The sequence below is a fragment of the Bos indicus x Bos taurus genome, chromosome 15, assembly GCF_003369695.1.
Source record: "Bos indicus x Bos taurus breed Angus x Brahman F1 hybrid chromosome 15, Bos_hybrid_MaternalHap_v2.0, whole genome shotgun sequence".
NCBI classification, from domain to species: domain Eukaryota; kingdom Metazoa; phylum Chordata; class Mammalia; order Artiodactyla; family Bovidae; genus Bos; species Bos indicus x Bos taurus.
Window position 1 is genome coordinate 27,626,946 of NC_040090.1, and position 26,741 is coordinate 27,653,686.

The 26,741-nt window shown below is 37.6% G+C and overlaps 1 protein-coding gene across 4 annotated transcripts in view; it reads right to left on the reverse strand.

Annotated features, from left to right (window-relative positions):
• Positions 1-26,741, reverse strand: part of ACER3 (alkaline ceramidase 3) — a 157,765-nt gene that overhangs the window by 20,739 nt on the left and 110,285 nt on the right. For all 4 annotated transcript variants that reach the window (XM_027562825.1, XM_027562827.1, XM_027562824.1 and 1 more), the window contains one exon: positions 18,206-18,264. In XM_027562825.1, coding sequence (XP_027418626.1) covers positions 18,206-18,264 — 59 coding nt within the window. The remainder of the gene's footprint in view (positions 1-18,205; positions 18,265-26,741) is intronic.

A 26,741-nucleotide genomic window follows, 5' to 3' on the forward strand; every position in this document is an offset into this window, starting at 1 on the left:
TCATTTCAGCTTTTTACTATATTTTTAATGTCCATTTTTGGGGGATTCTCTGAATGTTCTTTTTTATAGCATTGTACTCTTGATTCATAGATATACTATATTCCTAAGAATATTAATGAATTATAATATTTGTTGTCATTTTGTTGTTTTTAAAGTTTCTTCCGTTTCTTTAAAGCTGATTTTTTTCTCCCTTATTTGTTATGGCCTCTTTCATATTGAATGTATTCATCATACATCTGGCACTGTCTCCTCATTCTTAAGAGTAAGAAACTAAAAAGGTGGTCCCAAGCAAGTATTCAGTTGCTAACCTTTACTGTAGGGCTATTTTCCCTAGTTAGTAACCTTTGCTGTAGGGCTATTTTCCTGGGTCAATTGTTAGGGAACCCTCAACACCAATACCAATAAGGCCTTTTAGGCTACTCATATATTCAATAAGAAGATTCTTTCAGTATTCTGTCTAGACGTTTTTGCATTCAGCATTCATAAAGCACAAGGTCACCTAACTTACCTGATTTCAATATGGTATTTGTATGCTCAACTGTGCCTGGCAAAACCCAATGTAGACACACTGTTCACCCTTTTCCAGAGATATTTTAGACTCCTCCTCCATCTCCTTCACCAAACTGTCTGTTGCTAAGGCTTGATACTTAAGAAAATTCTCTGATGTAAACTGGTGGTTCCTGGCTTAGAATTTGGCTCTTGGGTTAGTTATGCCAATTAGCAGTAATCCATTTACTTTCTAGCTTCTAAAATTTTATTGAGTCTTCAACTTGTGGGTTTATACTTTATAAATAAATTCTTTTGTTATAGTTTTAGTAGTGTCTCAGAAAGGAACAAAATTAGATATCTAGTGATCTTCAATACAGTAGTGCTTTTTTTTTTCCCATCAATTTCTTTTATCAGTATCATTCTTCATTTCTGTTTGGGTTTATTCTATAAATATATTTTCTAATTACTCAAATACTTAGCTCATTATTCTTCAGACTCTCTGTTTCTAATGTAAATATTTAATGTAAACATGTCCCTCTAAGAACCACTTTAGCTACATCCTATTTTGGTTTATAGTATTTTCATTTTGCTTACATCCTAAGTATTTCAATATTTTTATTATGATTTTTTTTACTCATATTTACAAGTGTACTTATAAGTTTCCAAATATATGTGCTATTTTGACTAATTCTGTTTTATTTTAACTAATTGTCAGAGAACGTGTTATGCATGACACCAATTCTTTATAATCTGTTGAACTTTGCTTTAATGCTAGTATTGGTAGATTTAATAATTACTCCATGAAGGAAAAGATCATGCATTCTTTACTTGTTGAGTATATAAAATCATTTTGTAATGTTACTCAAATTTTGCCTATTCATATTTTTTGGTTTAAGTACTGGGCTAAAATATCTCATCATGGTAGAATGGTTACCTATTTCTCCTTTGTAATCCTGCCAATTTTTGTTTAAAAATTTCCACACAAGTTTAGAGTTGCCACTTTTTAGAATGTGGTAAATAGAACCTTTTAATAACAATGTAATGAACACACCTGTTGTGAATAATGCCTTGAACTTCTTTGTTGTTCAAACAACTAGTCCAGGCTTCTTTTAGTCAATATTGGTATGGTATGTATTTTTTATATCCTTTTCTTTCAAAAGTACTATGTATTGATGTTTTAACCACATTTCTTATGAATAGCAGATATCTGGATTTTTCCCTGTTTTGGAGTCTTGGTCTTTTAATTGTTTACCTCTGTCCATTTATATTTACTGGGATTACTGATATATTTTAAATTATTTCTACCCCTTAATTTTCTGCTTTGTATTTTTCCTCACTTTTCTCTGCTTCCCTTTTCCCCCTTCTCATTTTCTTTGGATTCAGTTTTTATAATCCCACTTACTCCTTCATCTTTTTGTAACTGAAATTATGAAATCAATTACTGTTTTTAGTAGTTACCAAAAAAGGACATGTAAAATCCAAAATTAATCACTGGCTGTATCGTATCCTCAAATAAAGACCTTGGGAACTATGTAACTAAGAGTATTCTCCTGTATCTCACATGTTATTCTATCATCATTTTAATTCCTTTTAAAAAAATCTCTCAAACTAGGTATCACTAAAAGTCACAATATTTTGTTTAGATAGTCCCATAAATTTTTCATTTTTCTTCTTTACTGTTCTTTCTTGTATCTCAGCTCTTCCTTCTAAAAAACATCTTTAAGAAGGATACTAGTAAAATTTCTTCTTTTCTATCTATCTCAAAATGTTTTTATATTACCTTGGTTCTTGACAGATATCTGGATATACAATTCTAACTTGATGGTTAATTTCTCTCAACTCTTTGAAGATAATAAGTCTACCATGTGTATTGCTGTTCGTAAGTCTACTGTAGACTATATGTTATTCCTTTACTGGTAATGTTTTCTATGTCTGGATTTTTTTAGGATCTTTGTCATTGCATTTCAGTATTTTTACTATGCTTTTTAAAAACAGGTATCAATCAGGGTTCAACTTCAGATAATACCTCTATCTAAAGCAGAAAATAAATTGTTTCAATTCCAAAAGAAATACTGAATAGATTTAGACACTTCAGAAATGACTTTTGAACACTACTACAGGATTATTTTGCCAAAGGAATTTTTTTTTTCTTTTTCATATTTACAAACCTGGAGAATTGGAAAGCCTCTGGACCAACCAACTGTTTCATCCAGCATCACACCATCTTAGCTATAAATCACAGCTCAGGAAGTTGCTATCACACATTTGCTCCAGAGCTACAATGCACACCCTAGATTCATATAAGTAAATGGATTCCTTACATACTACCATGTCTCCTCCCCATTTAACTTGGTTCTGAATTCAAGTCTCATGTGAATACATGTGATTGGCAAAATCTAAATGTACTTGAAAACTTACCTACAAAGGAAATATGAAAAATATACATTTTAGCTTTTTAGCATCTACATTACAGGAAAGCTCACTTGATGGAGGCTGAAACAATATTGAACTAACTAATCTATTATACCTGCTTTACCTGATAAAGACTTTCTTTCATTTATCTTGCTTGGGAATTATTGTTTTTGAAGCTGAGGAGTTATCTTTTAAGGATACTAGAAAATGCTCACCTATTATCTCTTTGAATATCTCTTCCTTCTCCATTTTTTCTATTCTCTCCCTTTGGAACTGCAGTTAGACATGTTATTTCTCTGTGATGCTTTCTGGCTTATTTCTTTAGATATGTCTTTCCACTTAATTAGTTCTCTCTTCAAATGTCTATTTTTAACTTATCCATTGAGTTTATTTCAATAATTTTTTGGGTTTTTTGAAATTAATTTTTATTGAAGTATATTTGCTATACAATATTGTGTTAAGTTTCTACTGTACCGCAAAGTGAATCAGCTATATACATACATATGTCCCCTCTTTTTCGGATTTCTCTCCCATTTACGTCACCTCAGAGCACTGAGTAGTTTCCTGAGCCATACAGTAGGTTCTCATTAGTTGTCTATTTTATACAATAGTGTATATATGTCAATAGTATATATATGGTCAATCTTTATCTTCCAATTCATCCCACCCCATCCTTCCCCTCTTTGTGTCTATATGTTTGCTCTCTAGGTCTGTGACTCTTTCTGTTTTGCAATAAGATCAGGTATACCATTTAAATGCTGCTGTGGTAAGTTACATGTGTTTTCTTTCTGCCTCAGACACTTAAGAGTTGAACTGAAGAAGCTACCAAGCCAGAAATACCACTAGGCACAATAAAAAAACAGACTGCTGTCTCTCCAAAGAAACAAGAAAAAGGCAATCTAGCAAGATAGAAAGCTTACAATAATCACTATTCTATAGCCAAACACCACAGAAAAAACAATAGCCTCACCCTCCATTCATCCTCAAAGCCTGAATGGGAAGCCTAGACTTCATTTCTAATCAGGCCCAAAGAAGGTACCCCAATCTGCTGCTAAGTCACTTCAGTTGTGTCCGACTCTGTGCAACCCCATAGATGGCAGCCCACCAGGCTCCCCGTCCCTGGGATTCTCCAGGCAAGAACACTGGAGTGGCTTGCCACTGCCTTCTCCAAGGCATGAAAGTGAAAAGTGAAAATGAAGTTGCTCAGTCGTGTCCGACTCTTAGCGACCCCATGGACTGCAGCCTTCCAGGCTCCTCCATCCATGGGATTTTCCAGGCAGGAGTGCTGGAGTGGGGTGCCATTGCCTTCTCTGACCCCAATCTCCTGCTATACTAATACCCCAATCTCCTGCTATACTAATATCAAGCAGTGAGGGGCTGGAACTTTCCCCACTCAGAAGTAACAAGCTCTCCATTTCCTGCAGTGTCAGTGGAGACCATGTGGGGAGCCTGGACTTCCATCGTCATGTGGTAATAATCAGGTGCTTTCTCTCCTCATTGTGGTGATATCAGAGTAGATCTACTGGGGTGTCAGAATTTCTGCCAATGGCCAGAGGTAACAAGGTCGTATCAACAACCTCAGATATGCAAATGATACCACCCTTACCGCAGAAAGCGAAGAGCAACTTAAGAGCCTCTTGATGAAGGTAAAAGAGGAGTATGAAAGAGCTGGCTTAAAACTCAACATTCAAAAGACTAAGAACATGACATCTGGTCCCATCACTTCATGGTAAACAGATGGGGAAAACATGGAAACTGTGGCAGATTTTATTTTCTTGGGCTCAAAAGTCACTGTGGATGGTGAATGCAGACATGAAATTAAAAGACGCTAGCTCTTTGGAAGAAAAGCTATGACCAACCTAGACAGCATATTAAAAAGCAGAGAAATCACTTTGCTGACAAAGGTCTGTCTAGTCAAAGCTACTGTTTTTCCAGTAGTCATGTATGAATGTGAGAACTGGACCATAGAGAAAGCTGAGCACCCAAGAATTGATGCTTTTGAACAGTGTGTTGGAGAAGACTCTTGAGAGTCCCTTGGACAGCAAGGAGATCAAACCAGTCAATCCTAAAGGAAATAAACATTCACTGGAAAGACTGATGCTGAAGCTAAAATACTTTGGCCACCTGATGCAAAGAGCTGACTTATTGGAAAAGATCCTTATGCTAGGAAAGACTGAGGGCAGGAGGAGAAGAGGGCAACAGAGAATGAGATGGTATGGATGGAATCACGAATCAATGGACATGAGTTTGAGCAAACTTGGTGAGATAATGAAGGACAGGGAAGCCTGGTGTGCTGCAGTCCATGGGGTTGCAAAGAGTTGGACATGACTTAGTGGCTTAAAAACAACAATTAAATCACGTCAGTAGTCAGAAATTTGTATGCAAATGTGACACTGCTAGAATGTTTACCACACATTAAGATAAATAATTGCAGTCTTACAGATTCTCACAGTGAATAGAAAAAGAAGAGACACTCTCCAAGTGATATATGAGGCAATTATAGTTTACTGTAAGATACTGAATATAGTTTCCTGTGCTATAAAGTAGGACCTTGCTATATATCTATTTTATATATAGTAGTTTATATCTGCTAATCCCAAACTTCTAATTTATCCCTCTGCCCGCCTTGTTTGGCAACCATAAATTTGCTTTTTATGTTAGTGAGTCTGTTTCTGTTTTGTAAATAAGTCCTTTTTTATTTATGTCCTATTTTAGACTCCATATATAAGTAATACCATATATTTGTCTTTCTCTTCCTGACTTACTTCACTCTGTGTGATAATCTCTAAGTCTACACATGTTATGGCAAGTGACATTATTTCATTTCTTATATACTTGTTTAATATTCCTCTCTCTTTGTATATACATATATATATATACAGTGGAATATTATATATCTGTGTGTATATATATATCTCACACCTTTATCCATTCATTTGTTGATGGACATTCAGGTAGCTTTCATGCCTTGGCTATTGTAAATAGTGTTGCCATGAAAATCACGGGGCATGTAGCTTTTGGAATTAAGAGTCTTCTCTAGATATATGCCCAGACATGGGCTTGCTGGATCCTATGGTAACTCAATTTTTGGTTTTTTAAGGAACCTCCATACTGTTTTCCATAGTGGCTGTACCAATTTACATTCCTACCAACAGTGTGAGAGGGTTCTTTTTTTAGAGTTCTCTTTTCTCCAAATCTTCTCTAGAATTTATTCCTTCTAGACTTTCTAATGATGGCCATTCTGTCAGATGTGAGGTGATATACCTCATTGTAGTTTTAATCTGTGCTTCTCTAACAATTAGCAATATTTACCATCTTTTCATATTTTACTGGCCATGTGGATGTCTTCTTTAGAGAAATACCTATTTAGGTCCTCTGCTCATGTTCTGAATGGGTTGTTTGTTTTTTGTTATTTAGATGTATAAGCTGCTTGTAGATTTTTGAAATTAAGGCTGTTGGTTGCATTGTTTGCAAATATTTTCTCCTAGTCCACAGGTTGTATTTTCACTTTGTTTATGGTTTCCTTTGCTGTTCAAAAGCTTATATGTTTGATTAAGTCCCATTTATTTATCTTTATTTGTATTGACCTGAAAGACTGACCTAAGAAAATACTGGCATGATTTATGTCAGAGAATGTTTTCCCTATCTTGTTTTCTAGGTGTTTCATGGTGTCATGTCTTATAAAGTCATGTCTATAATCCATTTGAGTTTATTTTTGGGTACGGGGTGAGGAGTATTCTAACTTCACTGATATATATGTGGGTGTCTAGCTTTCCTAGCATCACTTGCCAAAGGGACTATCTTTTCTCCATTGTGTATTCTTGCCTCATTTCTCAAACATTAATTGATCATAGGTGTATGGGCTTATTTCTCAGCTCTCTCTTCTGTTCTACTGATCCATAGGTCTGTTCTGAGCCAACATCATGCTGCTGTGATTACTGTACCTTTGAGGCATTGTCTAAAGTCTAAAAGGGCTATGCCTCCAGCTCTGTTTCCTCAGAACTGCTCTAGCAATTCTGGGTCTTTTATCTTTCCACATAAATTTCAGGATTATTTGTTCTAGTTCTGTGGAAATTATCATGGGTAGTTTGATAGGAATCACATTAAATTTGTAGATTGCTTTGGGTAATAGGGTCATTTTAACAATATTAATTCTTCCAAACTGAGATAATGAGATGTAATTCCCTTTCTTTGAATCATCTTTAGTTCCCTTTAACTACATTTTATAGTTCTCAGCATATAAAGTCTCTGACCCTCTTCATCAGGTTTATTCCTAAGCATTTTGATTTTTCAACGTGCTTTTAAAAGAGACTGCTATTTTACTTTCCCTTTCTAATAATTCATTGTTAACGTAAGGAAATGCAACACATTTATGTATGTTAGTCTTGTAGTCTGCTACTATATCTTGCTTAATTTGCTTATCAGTTTGAGTAGATTTTGTGTGAAGTCTTTAGCTTTTCTATTTATAATATCAATGCTGAATCTTCATTGGAAAGACTGATGCTGAAGCTGAAGCTCTAATACTTTGGCCACCTGATGCAAAGAGCCAACTCATCGGAAAAGACAGAAGGCAAAAGGGGACGACAGAGGATGAGATGGTTGACTGGCATGACCAACTCAATGGACATGAGTTTGAGCAAGCTCCGGGAGATGGTGAAGGACAGGGAAGCCTGGCAAGATGCAGTCCATGGGGTTACAAGGAGTCAGACACGACTGAGCAACTGAACAACAATATATAATATTAATCATCTGCATATAATAACAGTTTAACCTCTTCTGTTCCAACTTGGATACCTTTATTTCCTTTTTCCCATCTGATTGCCGTGTTGAGGACTTCCAATATAATGTTGAATAGAAGTGGTACGAACGGGCATCCTTCTCTTGTTCCAGATTTTAACAGGAAAGCTTTCAGCTTTTCACCACTGAGTATTATATTGGCTGTACATCTGTCATAAATAACTTTTATTCTGTTCAGGTATGTTTCCTCTATACCCACTTTAGTGAGAAATTTTATCATGAATGGATGTTGAATTTTATCAAATGCTTCTTCTGCATCTATTGAGATGATTTCTGTCTTTTGATGTGGTGTATCACATTGAGTGATCTACCACACTGATTGATCTATCACATTGATTGATCTACTACTGTGGGCAGGAATCCCTCAGAAGAAATGGAGTAGCCATCATGGTCAACAAAAGAGTCCAGAATGCAGTACTTGGATGCAATCTCAAAAACGACAGAATGATCTCTGTTCATTTCCAAGGCAAACCATTCAATAACACAGTAATCCAAGTCTATGCCCCAACCAGTAATGCTGAAGAAGCTCAAGCTGAATGGTTCTATGAAGACCTACAAGACCTTTTAGAACTAACACCCAAAAAAGATGTCCTTTTCATTATAGGGGACTGGAATGCAAAAGTAGGAAGTCAAGAAACACCTGGAGTAACAGGCAAATTTGGCCTTGGAATACGGAATGAAGCAGGGCAAAGACTAATAGAGTTTTGCCAAGAAAATGCATTGGTCATAACAAACACCCTCTTCCAACAACACAAGAGAAGACTCTATACATGGACGTCACCAGATGGTCAACATCAAAATCAGATTGATTATATTCTTTGCAGCCAAAGATGGAGAAGCTCTATACAGTCAGCAAAAACAAGACCGCGAGCTGACTGTGGCTCAGACCATGAACTCCTTATTGCCAAATTCAGACTGAAATTGAAGAAAGTATGGAAAACCACTAGACCATTCAGGTATGACCTAAATCAAATCCCTTATGATTATACAGTGGAAGTGAGAAATAGATTTAAGGGCCTAGATCTGATAGATAGAATGCCTGATGAACTATGGAATGAGGTTTGTGACATTGTACAGGAGACAGGGATGAAGACCATCCCCATGGAAAAGAAATGCAAAAGCGCAAAATGGCTGTCTGGGGAGGCCTTACAAATAGCTGTGAAAAGAAGAGAAGTGAAAAGCAAAGGAGAAAGGAAAAGATATAAATATCTGAATGCAGAGTTCCAAAGAATAGCAAGAAGAGATAAGAAAGCCTTCTTCAGCGATCAATGCAAAGAAATAGAGGAAAACAACAGAATGGGAAAGACTAGAGATCTCTTCAAGAAAATCAGAGATACCAAAGGAACATTTCATGCAAAGATGGGCTCGATAAAGGACAGAAATGGTATGGACCTAACAGAAGCAGAAGATATCAAGAAGAGATGGCAAGAATACACAGAAGAACTGTACAAAAAAGATCTTCATGACCCAGATAATCACAATGGTGTGATCACTGACCCAGAGCCAGACATCCTGGAATGTGAAGTCAAGTGGGCCTTAGAAAGCATCACTACGAACAAAGCTAGTGGAGGTGATCGAATTCCAGTTGAGCTATTTCAAATCCTGAAAGATGATGCTGTGAAAATGCTGCACTCAATATGCCAGCAAATTTGGAAAACTCAGCAGTGGCCACAGGACTGGAAAAGGTCAGTTTTCATTCCAATCCCAAAGAAAGGCAATGCCAAAGAATGCTCAGACTACCACACAATTGTACTCATCTCACACGCTAGTAAAGTAATGCTCAAAATTCTCCAAGCCAGGCTTCAGCAATATGTGAACCATGAACTTCTTGATGTTCAAGCTGGTTTTAGAACAGGCAGAGGAACCAGAGATCAAATTGCCAACATCTGCTGGATCATCGAAAAAGCAAGAGAATTCCAGAAAAGCATCTATTTCTGCTTTATTGACTATGCCAAAGCCTTTGACTGTGTGGATCACAATAAACTGTGGAAAATTCTGAAAGAGATGGGAATACCAGACCACCTGACCTGCCTCTTGAGAAATTTGTATGCAGGTCAGGAAGCAACGGTTAGAACTGGACATGGAACAACAGACTGGTTCCAAGTAGGAAAAGGAGTACATCAAGGCTGTATATTGTCACCCTGTTTATTTAACTTATATGCAGAGTACATCATGAGAAACACTGGACTGGAAGAAACACAAGCTGGCATCAAGATTGCCGGGAGAAATATCAATAACCTCAGATATGCAGATGACACCACCCTTATGGCAGAAAGTGAAGAGGAACTAAAAAGCCTCTTGATGAAAGTGAAAGTGGAGAGTGAAAAAGTTGACTTAACGCTCAACATTCAGAAAACGAAGATCATGGCATCTGGTCCCATCACTTCATGGGAAATAGATGGGAAAATAGTGGAAACAGTGTCAGACTTTATTTTTCTGGGCTCCAAAATCACTGCAGATGGTGACTGCAGCCATGAAATTAAAAGACGCTTACTCTTTGGAAGGAAAGTTATGACCAACCTAGATAGGATATTCAAGGGCAGAGACATTACTTTGCCAACAAAGGTTCGTCTAGTTAAGGCTATGGTTTTTCCTGTGGTCATGTATGGATGTGAAAGTTGGACTGTGAAGAAGGCTGAGCTCCGAAGAATTGATGCTTTTGAACTGTGGTGTTGGAGAAGACTCTTGAGAGTCCCTTGGACTGCAAGGAGATCCAACCAGTCCATTCTGAAGATCAGCCCTGGGATTTCTTTGGAAGGAATGATGCTACAGCTGAAACTCCAGTACTTTGGCCATCTCATGTCAAGAGTCGACTCATTGGAAAAGACTCTGATGCTGGGAGGGATTGGGGGCAAGAGAAGGGGATGACAGAGGATGAGATGGCTGGATGGCATCACTGACTCGATGGATGTGAGTCTCAGTGAACTCCGGGAGTTGGTGATGGACAGGGAGGCCTGGCGTGCTGCGATTCATGGGGTCGCAAAGAGTTGGACACGACTGAGCGACTGACCTGATCTGATCACATTGATTGATTTGCCTATATTGAACCTCCTTGTAACCTGGGATGAATCCAGTTTCATAATGGCATCTGATCTTTTTTCAGTTCTGTTAGATTCGGTTTGTTAATATTTTGTTCAGGATTTCTGTGTTGCTGTTTATCAGTGATGTTGGCCTATAATTTTCTTTTTTGGTAGTGTCCTTGTCTGGTTTTGGTATCAGGGTGGTGGTGGCTTCAAAGACTGACTTTAGGCGTCTTCTTTCTTCTTCGCTTTTTTGGAAGACTTTGAGACGTACTAGTATAAGTTTGTCTTTGCATGCTTGGTCCTAGAATTCTCTAGTGAAGCCATCCAGTCCTGAATTTGTTTGCAGGGAGGTATATATTTTTTGTTTTACAGATTCTATTTCACTTCATGTAGTAAGTCTGTTCAAATTATCTATTCCTTCTTGATTCAGTTTTAGTGGGTTGCATGATTCTAGGAATTTATCCATTTCTTCTAGGTTGTCCAATTTGCTGGCATATAACATTCATAGCATTCTCTTATTATTATTATTTTTTTTTGTATTTCTGTGGTAGTATGAGATATAATTTCTCCTTTTTCATTTCTTATTTTGTTTATTTGGGAATCTCTTCTTTTCAGTGAACTGTGTAGAGGTTTGTCAATTGTGTTTATCCTTTCAAAAAAAAACTCATGGTTTTATTGATTTTTTTCTATTGTTTTTTAATCTCTATTTTATTTCCTCTCTCACCTTTACTATTTCCTTCCTTTGCTAACTTTAGGTTTCTTCTTTATCGAATTTTTTTCAATGATAGGTTAGGTTGTTTGAGATTTTTCTTCTTTTTCTTTTTTTTTTTTTGAAGAAGGCCTATATTGCTATAAACTTCCCTCTTAAGACTGCTTTTGCTGCATCCCATTTTTAATTTTGTATGGTTGTGTTTTCACTGACATTATCTCAAGGTATTTTTAAATTTCCTCTTCAAGTTGAGCTACTGGTTTTTTTAGCAACATGTTACTTAGTAACTTTTTTTCCCCCTTGTTTCTCTTTCTATGGCTGATTTCTAGTCTATCCTAGATCATGTTCCATGTGCACTTGAAAAGAATGTGTATCCTGGGTTTTATGTCATGTCACCATATCAAGATGTATCAAAATTTTAAAAACCAATTAAGTCTAACTGCTCTATTGTGCCATTTAGGATCTCTGTTGCCTTACTGAGTTTCTGTCTGAAAGATATGCCCACTGATGTCAGTGGGATGTTAAACCCTACTATTATTGTATTCTCATCAATTTCTCCCTTTTTGTCTGTTAGTATTTGGGTTCTTCTACAGTAGATGCATAAAAATATAAAATCCTCTTCCCTTGTTGATCCTTTTAACATTAGTGGCCTTCCTTATCTTTCTTTCTAGCCTTTAATTTAAAGTTTATTTTGTCTGATACTGAGTATTGCAATTCCCACTTTCTTGTCATTTCCGAGTGCATATTTTTTCATTCCCTCACTTTTCAATCTATGTGTGTCCTTCACTCTAAAAAGGGTCTCTTGTAGGCAACATATATATTGTAGGCTCTTGTTTTTTATCCAATCTGCCACTTTACGTATTTGATTGGAGTCTTTAGTCCATTGACATTTAAGGTAATTATTGATATGTATTTATTGCCATTTAAAACCTTGCTTCCCAGTAGATTTTGTATTTCTTCTTTATTCCTTTTTTCCCTTTTCCTTTTGTAGTTTGATGACTTTCTTTTATATTATGCTTGAGTTCTTTTTGTTGTTTCTGTATCAATTATGTTTTTTATTTGTGGTTACTCTGTTTTCCAAGTATATTAATCCATTAATGTATCTATTTGCCTGAGACTGGTAGTCATATGGGCTTAAAAAAAAAAAAAAATCCTACGTTTTCTTACTCTCCTCTCCCACATTTTATGATTTTGATGTCTTCTCTAACATCTTCATGTTTATCCTTTTGCTGTTCATTGCAGTTATCACTATTCTCACAAAGTTTTGTTTTGTTTGTTTTTTTAAATTCTGCCTTATTTTCCAATCGTGATTTTCTCTTTCCTATAGATTGTTGCTTCTTTTCTATGTATGTATGTATTTAATTATGCCAAGCTGCATGGCTTGCGGGATCTTAGTTCCACGACCAGGAATTGATGTTGGGACCGGCCCTGAAAGTGTTGAGTCCTAACCGCTGGACTGCTAGGAATTCCCTATTTCTTTTCTATTTACAGACAACCTTTCAATATTTCTTTTAGGTTAGGTTTAGTACTACTATATTCCTTTAGGTTTTGTTTGTCTGAGAAATTCTTTATCCTTCTATTCTGAATGATAATCTTGCTATGTAGAGTATTCCAGATTGCAGGCTTTTCATTTTCAGAACTTTGAATATATATTGCCACTCCCTTCTGACTGGAATGTTTCTGTAGAGAAATGAGCTGAGAGCTTTATGGGGATTCCCTTATAACTAACTCTTTGTTTTTCTCTAGCTGCCTTTAAAATCCTCATTATCTTTAATCTTCACCATTTTAATTATACCATGTCTTGGTGTAGGTTTGTTTGGGTTCTCCTTGTCTGGGCTTCCTGTGCCTGGCTATCTGTTTCCTTCTTGAAGTTTGGGAAGTTTTCAGGCATAATTTCTTCAACTATAATTTCAACCCTCTTTCCTTTTTCTCTTCTAGGATCCCTATTCCACAGACTGGCTCACTTTGTATTATCCAAAAGGTCTTATATATTGATTTTGTGTGTGTGTGTGTCTTTCTGTCTGCTGTTTTGATTGGGTAACTTCCATTATTATATCTTCCAGATCACTTGTTTGATCTTCTGCATTATTTAGTTTGCTATTCACTGCCTTCAGCTTGGGTTCCATCTTCAGCAAATGAGTTTTCTAGTTTTAATTGATTCCCCTTAATAGTTTCTAGTTCCATGTTACAGTGATGTACATTTCTGTTGATAGCCTTTCTTAATTCCTTCAGTATTTTTACTACCTCCTTTTTGAACATGGGATCTAGTAGACAGGAGAGGTCTGTTTTATTGTTCTTTCAGGGGACTTCTCTCGTTCTTTTAATTGGCAGTGTTTCCTCTGCTTCTTTTTACCTCTATTTCTCTATGAATTTAGGAGGAGCAGTTATCTACTGTGGTCTTTAAGGGCTGTTTTTATGTAGGAACATTCCTGTGGAGGAGCTTCCCTAATAGCTCAGTTGGTAAAGAATCCACCCTCAATGCAGGAGACTCTGGTTTGATTCCTGGGTTGGGAAGATCCGCTGAAGAAGGGATAGGCTACTCACTCCAGTATTCTTGGGCTTCCCTTGTGGCTTAGCTGATAAAGAATCCACCTGCAATGCGAGAGACCTGGGTTCAAATCCTGGGTTGGGAAGATCCCCTGGACAAGGGAAAGGCTACCCACTCCAGGATTCTGGCTTGGAGAATTTCATGGACTGTATAGTCCATGGGGTCGCAAAGAGTCAGACACAACTGAGCAACTTTCACATTCCCGTGGAGCCTGTATGAGACTAATATTTTTGGTGCAAAGTTTGTTTTTTAGTATGGATGTCTGCCATGTCTTTCCTCAGTATGTGCTGGCTCTTATTCCCTTCATAAGGGTGGGTGCTGTGGTGACCACAGCCTGCACTGTATGTTGACTAGGGCCTCCTCTTTACTCTGTGGCTGTCACAGCCCTGTCAGGGGCAGGGTCTGCTCCCCAGTTGTTGGAGTAGAAACCCCCAAAGTGAAAGTGAAGTCGCTCAGTCATGCCCGACTCTTTGCGACCCCATGGATAATAGCCTGCACCAAGCTCCTCTGTCCATGGGATTTTCAAGGCAAAAGTACTGGAGTGGGTTGCCATTTCCTTCTCCAGGGAATCTTCCCAACCCAGGGATCGAACCCAGGTCTCTGACATTGTGGACAGACGCTTTACCGTCTGAGCCACCAGGGAAGTCCAATAGAAACCTCCAGATCCAATTCAAAACTCAGTGTCGGGTACATGGAACTGGCGTGCTTCTGCTGGGAGAGGAACCACTGAGTATTCCTCCACAGGAGCTGTCCACCAGAATGTGACTCTGGTGTCATCTGCCACCATTGTGTGGGCTCACAAAGTACTTCATTGTTGGCACTACCCTCGGCCCTGCTTCAGTCATGGGAATGCAGGCAATCAGTATGAATGTCCCTCAGCTGCTGTGCTCAAAAGCCACTGGCCCAGATCTGCCAAAGTCAGGCACTGGGACTTGCCATAATGCTCCCCTGGAACTGCCATGGGAGCTACGGAATCCGTGTAGACCCTGGCCCACGTGTGCATTTACATGCCCGCAAAGCCAACAGCCACTAAATCTGGACCCACTCCAGGCTCAGGAGCACAAGTAATCCACTGAGATGTCCAGCAGGCACTGAACTTACAAAGGCACCAGTGTTGTAAATCCATCAGTCACAAAGCTGCAAGCCCAGATTTCAGCCCTGCCTCAGTGCATGGCCAACTGCCAGGGCTTGCAAGCTCCTAGAGCTCATAGAGGGGGAACTGTGCCTGCTGTGAACAAAGAGGAAAAAAAGTTTTCTACGGCAGGGTCCCTCCCCTCTGTTTGTGTGTGCATTAACAATGGGGCTTCTATGGTGGACATGGGCTCCATCTTGTACATACTCCCAGTTGTGGCCTGGGCCACACTCCAGCTTCTTCAGGCTGTCTCCATATAGCCAACCCCAGTCCAGTCCTCTCCCCAGGTTTGTCTGCTGAAGCCCGAATTTCAGCACTCAGCCCCTACATGTAACAGCGGATGCATGTCTCAGGCTAGGGGGTGCAGCATGGTGGTCAGATCTTCTGTACTGGTCTCTCTCTGTTTTGCCTGCCACAAGCCAATTGCTGTACACTCCTTTGAAGCTCCGATGCTCCCTTTCTGTCCTGACTGATCTCCCAGCTGAGGAAGGGCATTCCCAGGATGAGGGAATCTTTCCTGTTTCATAGTTCCTTCCCAGGGTGTAGGTCAAAGCCCAATTCTGTATTTTTTTTTTTCCTTTTGTTTTACACAGTTACATGGTGAACTTTCTTGCAGCTTTCGTTGTATGAGATCTTTTGCAGTGTTTAGTAGTCATTATGAGAACTGTTCTGTGAGATGTATCTGTGAGAGAAGGTGAGCTCCATGTCCTTCTATTCTGTCATCTTGATCTCTCTGGTACTATTATTAATATGCTATGTTTATACATAATAAATATTTGGACAGCAAAATTTAAAAATACAATACCATTGTTTAAAAAAAAAATATCAAAACTCCAAAATGCTGATGGAAGAAATCAAAGATTATCCAAATAAATGAAGAGACACATAAGACACATAGTGTTCATAGACTGGAAGACTCAACATAGTAAAGATGTCAATTCTTCATAAATAGATATGATGGTTCAATGCAATGTGCAATTCCTATCAAAATCCCAATAAGATTTTAAATATAGACATTATTCTAAAACTTGTATGAAAGGCAAAGAAATCCAAATAGCACAAACAATTTGAAAGCAAAGTGAGAGGGATCAATCTATATGATTTGAAGAGTTATTCTACAGGTACAGTAATCAATAGAGTATAGGATTGGTAGAAGAATAGACACCAAAATCAGTAGAATAGAATTCCAAAACTCAGAAATACATCCACATAAATATATTCAAATAATTTTTGAGGACGGTGCAAAAGCAATTCATTGAAAAAACGGCCATTTCAACCCGTGGTCTTGGAGTAGTTGGATATCTAAAGGCTAAAAAATGGACCTCAAGCTAATCCTTACCCTTATATAACTCAAAATAAAGTTCCATGTAAAATGTAAAACTATACAAAACTTTTAGTAAAAAAACAAGGGAAAACCTAGGGTTAGGCATAGAGTCCTTAGACTGGACACCCAAGTGTGATATATAAAAGGAAAACTGATAAACTGACTTCATAAAAATTAAAAACTTTTGCTCTGTGAAAGACCACATGAAGACCATGGAAAGACTAGTACAGATTGTGAGAAAATATTTGTGAGCCACATATTTGAGGAAGGATTAGTATCTACAATATACAAAGAATGCTCAAAACTCAACTGGAAAAAGAGAGAAACAATCTCATTAGAAAATAGACAAAGACAGGAACAGACATTTCACCAAAAAGGACATAGAGATGGCAAGTAGGCACATGAAAATATGTTCAACATCAATACCCATTAGGGAAATGAGACTTAAAACCACAATAAGATATCAGTACTTATCTATAAGAATGGCTAAAATTAAAAATAGTGACAATACCAAACGTTGGCAAGGATGCAGAGAGAATGGCTCACACATACAGTGCTGGTGGGAATGCAAAATCGAACAGCCACTCTGGAAAACAGTCTGGCAGGTTTAAAAAGAACTAAATATACAACTATCATACAACCAAGTAATTGCATTCTGGGCATTTATTCCAGAGAAATGAAAACTTATCTGTAAACAAATTTTCATAGCAGACTTATTTGTAACAGTAAGAAACTAGAAATAAAAAACTATAAATTCAGGTGTCATTCAACAGGTGAATGATTAACCTGTGGTACACCCATATCATGAAATATTATCCACAATAAAAAGGGACAAACTACTGATATATTCAATCACTTGTATCAATCTCCAGTGAATTATGCTGAATGCAAAAGGTCAGTCCCACTGGTTATATATACTGTATGATTCCATTTATATAACACTCTTAAAATGAAAAAATTAGAGAAATGAAGGGCAGATTAGTGGTTGCTAGGGGTTAAGGATAGCTAGTGAGGGGACAGGGCAGGAGCAAAAGTGGATGTGGCTACAGAAAGACAACACAGGGTGATAGAATTGTTCTGTATCTTGACTCTGTCAACGTCAAATCCTGTTATGATATTGCAGAATAGTTTTGCAAGACATTGTCACTTGAAGAAATTGGTAGAGTACAGATGATCTCTAATTTCTTACAAATGCATTTGTTTCTACAATTATCTCAAAATAAAAAGTTTAAATAAAAGAGAAAAAAAAAAAGGAACAAACCCATAAATCATATACTATTTACCTACTGAGCACCTGCTATATGGCGAGGCCCTGTGTCAGGTACTCACATGAAATATTTTATTTTTCACAAACTCTATAAAGTTTATGCCTACTTCCTAAATGATTTTTCTGGAACACTGTTTCTCTGTGACACAGACAGCCTTTCTTGAGACATAGTCTGCAGTAGTTTGAGAAACATAAAAACAATTATTTTCCTTTCTACTGTAGGAGTTTTCAAGTCCTTTAATATACTCATGTACATTATAAATACTCAAAAGGAGGCCATCACACACAGCTTTCCTCAAATTTCTTTTATTTTAAAAGTCTTGCTTTCACATGATGCCTATTAACAACTTGCTTAAAGAATTAGTATTCCTTGCAATCTACCATAATAAATGTTGGGTTATAAGTTTTCTATCAATATCCCTTCTGGAGTTGGATTTTATGAGTTATTTCAATTAGGCTATAGATTTACCACCTAAGTATACTCTTTTGATCCAAACTACTTACCATGTAACAATATAAATAGATCGAACCACTAAAGTGAAGACCAACATTCCATACATGACCTGAAGAAGAAAGGAAAAATGAAGTTCTTAAGATCATCATTCTTTGGCAGTGGAAGTATACTTTGCCTACAAAAACAGCCCTCCAAGTTAAATGTAAACATTTATTATTTTTCATTACATTTTAAAGAACATATGTGTTAATATAATTAAATAATTAAGAGTCATACTAACCTTTGAGGAAAGATCCTGCTTGTGAATAACCAATATCAGAAGTCCCGCATTAATTTTAACTCTGAATGGTTACGAGAAATTTTAAATATCTGCTGAAACCTGAATAAATGCTGTATTTCTGCTTCATACTCCCTAGATATCCCTCCCTTTTTGTTAGGTTCACTTTTAGCAAATGATTCTACTTCCTGTCTTATATATCTGGACTCTTTTAAACTCTCCTCCTAAGTGTTTCTGCATCCTCTCCCTGTATTCTTTCTCCCATTCCTAGTTTTCAAAGAAAGAGATGCCCATTTTTTCTTGACTGAGGTTAGTCCACTCCCCTGTGTTCTTTATTCTATATGTTCCCACATCTTCTCAGACTTGGTTCCAACAACTAACCTCTTTCTCTTCTATACTGAGCACTGGATAGGTATTACCAACTGGAAACCTGAAACTAGTGGGAAAATTTAGCTTTTAAGAGTGTGAATTATTAAATACAAGAAAACTTCATAGAATATAAAGGTATAACGTAACAAATATTTATAAAGCCAATAACTGGGTACCATTCAGGTCAAGATATATGTTGTCTCTTCCCAGTCCAACTCTCTCCCCTACTCCTTAGAGAAAACCACTCTGATTTTTTAAATAAACATTTTCCTTTTCCTTACATATTTACTAAATTAAACTGGTCTCCTAAATATGCACTCCTAAATATAGGTTTTTAAATTTTTAATTTTAATTTACAGTAGAATAACATTACATACATTTGTTTTTGTCTTTTAAGATCTAGTTATATGTTGCCATGGTTCAATCACTTTTGACATCACACAAATAAATATCACAACTTATTTACCCATTGCTATACTGATGGACATTTTTGGGTTATTTCTAGTTTTCAATGTTATGAACATTCTCTTTTTTTTTTTTTTAATTCTGTTTTTATTTATTTAATTTTATTTTTAAAATTTAATTTTATTTTTTAACTTTACAATATTGTATTGGTTTCACACATTCTACTGCACACATACAAAAACTTCTCCAGAGTATGTACCTAGGGATGTAGTTGCTGGATCAGAGGGCATATTATTATCAAAATTACTAGAAGTGTCAAACTGTTTTCCATTGATTCAATTCAATTCCAATTTCTAGGATTTCTCTGATCCATGTTATTTAAAATTATATTACTTAAATTCTAATATAATTGCTTTATAGTCAGAAATTATATTCCGATTAAGTCATCTGAAATTTGTTAAGACTTACTGTATGAACAAGTATATAGTCAATTTCTGTAAATGTGGAACAAAAAGTGTTTCTGCAATTGTTGGGTGTAATATTTTACATTTGCTCTATAGGTCAAATTTTTTTAATCATATTGTTTGTCTTCTGTGTCTTCTATAAGGTACTGATAATTGTGCACTAAAGTAACCTAAGGTTATAGATTTCTCTAGTTTTTCTTCTAGTTTAGTCAATTTTTTCATGATATATTTTGAGGTATTATATATATTAAAGTGAAGTCGCTCAGTCATGTCCGACTCTTTGCGACCCCATGGACTGTAGCCTACCAGGCTCCTCTGTCCATGGGATTTTCCAGGCAATAGTACTGGAGTGGATTGCCATTTCCTTCTCCAATATATATTAAAGGTACATAAATTATAAATTAAATTAAATTATAATTTTCCAAATTGAACACTTTTAATACTACAAAGTAATTCTTTTCTATCAACAGAAATATTTTCCCCGCTTAAAGCCTATTTTGTCTGATACTATATCATATTTTCTTTTGCTTAGCATTTGCATGATATATATTTTTCCACTTTCACTTTCACCCTTTCTATTTTGGACTCTCTTATAAGGCCCTGCTATGATTCTTGCCTACTAGTTGTGTTTTACTACATAGAATCCAACCATATCTATTGAGCATTGCACTAGTCCCTGGGGAGATAATGTTATGCGTAGAGGGTTAATATACAGCCTGGGATGGTGTGGGCCTGGTTGAGAATGACCTCAGGTCTCCCAGCCTTGAAAACAACAGGTAAGATAAATGAGGAGTGTTGTGTCTGCTTTTGTTGTTGTCAAGGACTGCACATGTTGCAGGCTTGGGGACTACATGAGAACAGTATAAAAGATGCCCATAATAAAGAATGGTGAGGGGGAGGAAAGAAAGAAAAAAGGGGCTGTTGCTTCTTTACAGTGACTTCCATTACTCTTAGCTTTCAAACCTGGCAGATGTACACACGTACATGAATGAGAGGGCAAAACGTGTATCTGATACACAACGTATGTGTATAAGGCTAGCTCTGAATTTCTTGATAAGATGAAAATGTTATACTTGTTGTATCCTCTACCATGTATTTTACAATAAAAATAAATAAACACAGTATTAGATTAAAGTCTATTAGAGACTGATACCTGGGCTTCCCTGATAGCTCAGTAGGTAAAGAATCCACCTGCAATGCAGGAGACCCGGTTCAATTCTTGGGTCGGGAAGATCTTCTGGAGAAGGGATAGGATACCCACTCTAGTGTTCTTGGGCTTGCCTTGTGGCTCAGCTGGTAAAGAATCTGCCTGCATTGTGGAAGACCTGGGTTTGATCCCTGGGTTGGGAAGATCCCCTGGAGAAGGGAAAGGCTACCCATTCCAGTATTCTGGCCTGGAGAATTCCATGGACTGTATATGGGGTTGCAAAGAGTCGAACACGACTGAGCAACTTTCACTTCACTTCACTTCAGAGACTGATTGCCCACCTGAATCAGTAATTGCAGCTATGCTGCTATAACAGTGAATAGAAAAGTCATAATCCCTGCAATTACAACCTGGTGAGGAGAGGGATAAGCAACCATGCAGTTAAAATGTAGTATTTTATCTCTGTGACAGGGACTGAACAGAGCATTTTGCAAGCACATAAGAAGGCCACCTAATCTAAACTTATGCAGATCAAAGAGATTTCCATGGATTAGGGATGTAATGTATAACATGAGATGTAATTAACACTGCTATATGTTACATATAAAAGTTGACAAGAGTAAATTCTAAGAGTTCTCATCACAAGGAAAAATTATTTTAATTTCATTAATATACTGTATCTCTATGAGATGATGTTCACTAAACCTACTGTGGCAATCATTTCATGATGTATGTAAGTCAAATCATTATGTTATACACTTTAAAATTATACAGTGCTGTATGTAATTTATGTCTCAATAAAACTGAAAGAAAAAAAGAAAGACTTTTTGGAGGATATAATGTTTAATTTTATAACAGAAGTATTAGTAGGACAAGAATTATTAGTAATAACAAACATTATTAAAAGAAGGTGGAAGAGAGTAACTGGCATAGCTTACACTGTGGGGACTAGAAAAAAGTAATGCTGTCTAGGACATACTTATTGGAGAGAAGAGCAAAGAAAATGAAGTTAGAAGGTAAGCAGAGATCAAATCTGCTTTACAAGTCATGTTAAGGAGTTGGGACTTTATGTAAAGAACAATGCAAAGTCAATAAAAGTTTCAGCAGTAGCTCAATATAATCACTCATGTATTAGAAAGATGTCCCTGTCATGGTAGACAGAGAATGAATTAGGAGGTGAGACTAATGGAAAACTGACCACTGACAAGATATTGTAGTGACCTAGGTGAGACACGGGGGCCTGAATTAGGGTAGTGTCAATGGGAAAGGAGAAAAATGGATAGATTAGGGAGATAATAAGGTTTAGAACAACTTTAAGATATGGTATAAATTCCTGTGGTCATGTATGGATGTGAGAGTTGGACTGTGAAGAAGGCTGAGCGCCAAAGAATTGATGCTTTTGAACTGTGGTGTTGGAGAAGACTCTTGAGAGTCCCTTGGACTACAAGGAGATCCAACCAGTCCATTCTGAAGATCAGCCCTGGGATTTCTTTGGAAGGAATGATGCTGAAGCTGAAACTCCAGTACTTTGGTCACCTCATGCAAAGAGTTGACTCATTGGAAAAGACTCTGATGCTGGGAAGGATTGGGGGCAGGAGGAGAAGGGGACGACAGAGGATGAGATGGCTGGATGGCATCACTGACTTGATGGATGTGAGTCTCAGTGAACTCCAGGAGTTGGTGATGGACAGGGAGGCCTGGCGTGCTGTGATTCATGGGGTCGCAAAGAGTCGGACACGACTGAGCGACTGAACTGAACTGAACTGAACTGAAAAGTTGGTAACATCTATGATGGCCTGGATTATGACTTGGGCAGTTGAGTGCATTAACTGTTTATTGGGTTAAATAATAATATGAAAACAAAGACAAGGGATGAAAATGTTTATTTCATTTCTGTGTATGTTCAGACTTTGAGGTGTCAGATAGCCAAGTGGAGATCTGTAATAGGAGTTGGATACTTGGATCTAAATCTTAGAAGAAAAAACTGAGCTTAATTAACAGATTTACAAATTATTAGCATAGAGAAGTCAAAAGAAATGGATGATTCAGAGAGCATGTTAAACATATCTAATGGTGGATAACAACCTATACCCTGGAAGTACAATGAGGATTTTCCAAATAAATTTTCTCTTCTTCACAAAGATCTCTATCCTATATATATTTTTTTAATTTATTTGTTTTAATTGGAGGCTAATTACTTTACAATATTGTAGTGGTTTTTGCCATATACTGACATGAATCAGCCATGGGTGTACATGTGTTTCCCATCCTGAACCCCCCTCCCATCCCATCCCTCAGGGTCATCCCAGTGTACCAGCCCTGAGCACCCTGTCTCATGCATCAAACCTGGACTGGCGATCTATTTCACATATGATAATATACATGATACAATGCTATTCTCTCAAATCATCCCACCCTCGCCTTCACCCAGAGTCCAAAAGTCTGTTCTTTACCTCTGTGTCTCTTTTGCAGTCTCGCATATAGGGTCATCGTTACCATCTTTCTAAATTCTATATATATGTGTTAATATACTGGTATTTTTCTTTCTGACTTACTTCACTCTGTATAATAGGCTCCAGTTTCATTCACCTCATTAGAACTGATTCAAATGCATTCTTTTTAATAGCTGAGTAATATTCCATTGTGTATACATACCACAGCTCTCTTATCCATTCGTCTGCTGACGGACATCTAGGCTGCTTCCATGGCCTGGCTATCCTATATATTTTTATTCTCCCCTAGAAACCTGAGGCAGAGCCTGTAGTGGCCTACTCAGTATCTACTCCTGCCTCTGTCTTTATAAAAGACTGATCTTATTAGGATGGTTATATGTCCAGCTATAAAAGCTTGATTTCCTAGGTTTTCTTAGAGCTAGGAGTGTCCATATAACCCTTTTTTTATACATATTCAAAGACTGTTGTTGTTGTTCAGCTACTAAGTTATGCCTGACTCTTTGCAACCTCATGACCTGCAGCACCCCAGGCTTCTCTATACTTTACTTATCTCCCGGAGTTTGCTCAAACTCATGTCCATTGAGTCAGGGATGCCATCCAACCATGTGAACCTCTGTCACTCCATTCTCCTCTTGCCCTCAATTTTCCCCAGCATCAGGGTCTTTTCCAACGAGTTGTTTCTTGCATCAGGTGACCAAAGTATTGGAGCTGCAGCTCCAGCCACAGTCCTTCAAATGAATATTCAGGGTTGATTTCCTTTAGGATTGACTGCCTTGATCTCCTTGCTGTCCAAGGGACTCTCAAGAGTCTTCTAAGATTATTCATTTTTAAATAAAAAGATAACAGAATGTACTTTCCCATTCTCTATAATTTTCATTTTAAAAGATTACTATAAGGAATTTTCATCTCTATCCATATTTAATAATTTTTTCAATCTCCAAACTCCAAAGAGTATAATAAAAATAATATTTGCATTTTCTCGCTGCTAAAGCATCATAGAAATATACTGTGTGTAAGCTGAGACCTGGTACTTATCCCTAAGAAGCCTAGGAAAAAGGCATGTTGTGATTTTGTTTATCAGTAAAAAGAAAGATTACTTGAGCAAGACAGAAAAACAATTTTTTCTTCTGTGATGTGGCATTAAGATGCCTATGTGGAAAGATTTGAAGACAGATGAAACAGAGAGGTAAAAGAGGGCAAATTAAGTAGGCTGAGGCTATAGTGTGGGACCTGAAAAACTGTGAAGTGAAGTGAAATGAAGTTAAGTCGCTCAGTCGTGTCCGACTCTTTGTGACCCTGTGGACTGTAGCCTACCAGGCTCCTCTGTCCATGGGATTTTCCAAGCAAGAGTACTGGAGTGGGTTGCCATTTATTTCTCCAGGGGATCTTTCCAACTCAGGCATTGAACCCAGGTCCCCACAATACAGGCAGATGCTTTACCAATCTGAGCCACCAGGGAAGTCAAAAACTGTAGATATACAATAATTATTTTGATAATGAGGGAGATTGACTTTCAATATTTCTTCAGAGCTACATTCTCCATGACTTATTCATTATGTTCTATTCCGTGGATCAAGCAAAAACATAGAGAGGGGTTCCAAATAACTGGCCACTTTATTTTCTATCAAGTACTTACTGAATGAGAATTCTGAGTGACTCAGCAGTAAAGAAACTGCCTGGGATGCAAGAGACACAGGTTTTATTCCTGGGTCAGGAAGATCTCCTGGAGAAGTAACTGGCAACCCACTCCAGTATTCTTGCCTGTGAAATCCCACAGAGAAGCCTGGTGAGCTACAGTCCACAGGGTCGCAAAAGAGTCAGACAGAACTGAGCGACTAAACAACCACAAATTATTGAACACAGACTGTGTGACAGTAACTGGACTAGGCATCTGTCATTCAAAGATGAAAAGATACCCTATTTCTGACTGCAAACAGCTCAGTCTAATAGAGGAGAGACATATGTAACCACATATCCAGCACTTGGATCTGGTTTCTAAATTCCATTCTCCAATAAAAGAAACCAAGGCTCCATGGAGATCAGGCCTGGAGCAGGGAAAGAACAAGATAAGTCAAGAACATCTTCTTGTGCCAAAAAGTAAAACATATTCAAAGAGTGATGGGACAGGTCAAAAGGGCATAGATACCAGCCTGAAATTGCTCCAATGGCAAAATCTGAGACAATTTGTATACCAAAATATATCATGATGGTTCAGTTCAGTTCAGTTGCTCAATCGTGTCTGACTCTTTGTGACCCCATGGACTGCAGCACGCCAGGCTTCCCTGTCCATCACCAACTCCCAGAGCTGGCTCAAACTCATGTCCATCGAGTCAGTGATGCCATCCAACCATCTCATCCTCTGTCTTCCCCTTCTCCTCCTGCCTTCACTCTTTCCCAGCATCAGGGTCTTTTCCAATGAGTCAGTTCTTAGCATCAGGTGGCCAAAGTATTAGAGATTCAGCTTCAGCATCAGTCCTTCCAGTGAATATTCAGGACTGACAACCTTTAGGATTGACTGGTTGGATCTCTTTGCAGTTCAAGGGACTCTGAAGAGTCTTCTCCAACAACACAGTTCAAAAGCATCAGTTCTTCAGTGCTTAGCTTTCTTTATAGTCCAATTTCACATCTATATATGACTACTAGAAAAACCACAGCTTTGACTAGAGGGACCTTGTCTCTGCTTTTTAATAAGCTGTCGAGGTTGGTCAGAGCTTTTCTTCCAAGGAGCAAGCATCTTTTAATTTCATGGCTGTGGTCACCATCTTCAGTGATTTTGGAGCCTCAAAAAATAAAGTCTGCCACTGTTTCCATTGTTTTCCCATCTATTTGCAATGGAGTGATGGGACCGGATGTCATGATCTTATTTTTCTGAATGTTGAGTTTTTAGCCAGCCTTTTCACTCTCTTCTTTTACTTTCATCAAGAGGTTCTTTAGTTCTTCTTAGCTTTCTGCCATAAAGGTGGTATCTTCTGCATATCTGAGGTTATTGACATTTCTCCCAGCAATCTTGATTCCAGCTTGTGTATCATCCAGTCTGGCATTTCACATAATGTACTCTGTATACAAGTTAAATAAGCAGGGTGACAATATACAGCCTTGATGTATTCCTTTCCCAATTTGGAACCAGTCTATTGTTTCATGTCCAGTTCTAACTGTTGCTTCCTGACCTGCTTACAGATTTCTCAGGAGGCAAGTCAGGTGGCCTGGTATTCCCATCTCTCAGAATTTTCCACAGTTTGTTGTGATCCACACAGTCAAAGGCTTTGGCATAGTCAATAAAGTAGAAGTAATTGTTTTTCTGGAACTCTCTTGCTTTTTTGATGATCCAGCGGATGTTGGCAATTTGGTCTCTGGTTCCTCTGCCCTTTCAAAATCCAGCTTGAACACCGGGTAGTTCACAGTTCACTTACTGTTGAAGCCTGGATTGGAGAATTTTGAGCATTGCTTTGCTAGCGTGTGAGATGAGTGCAA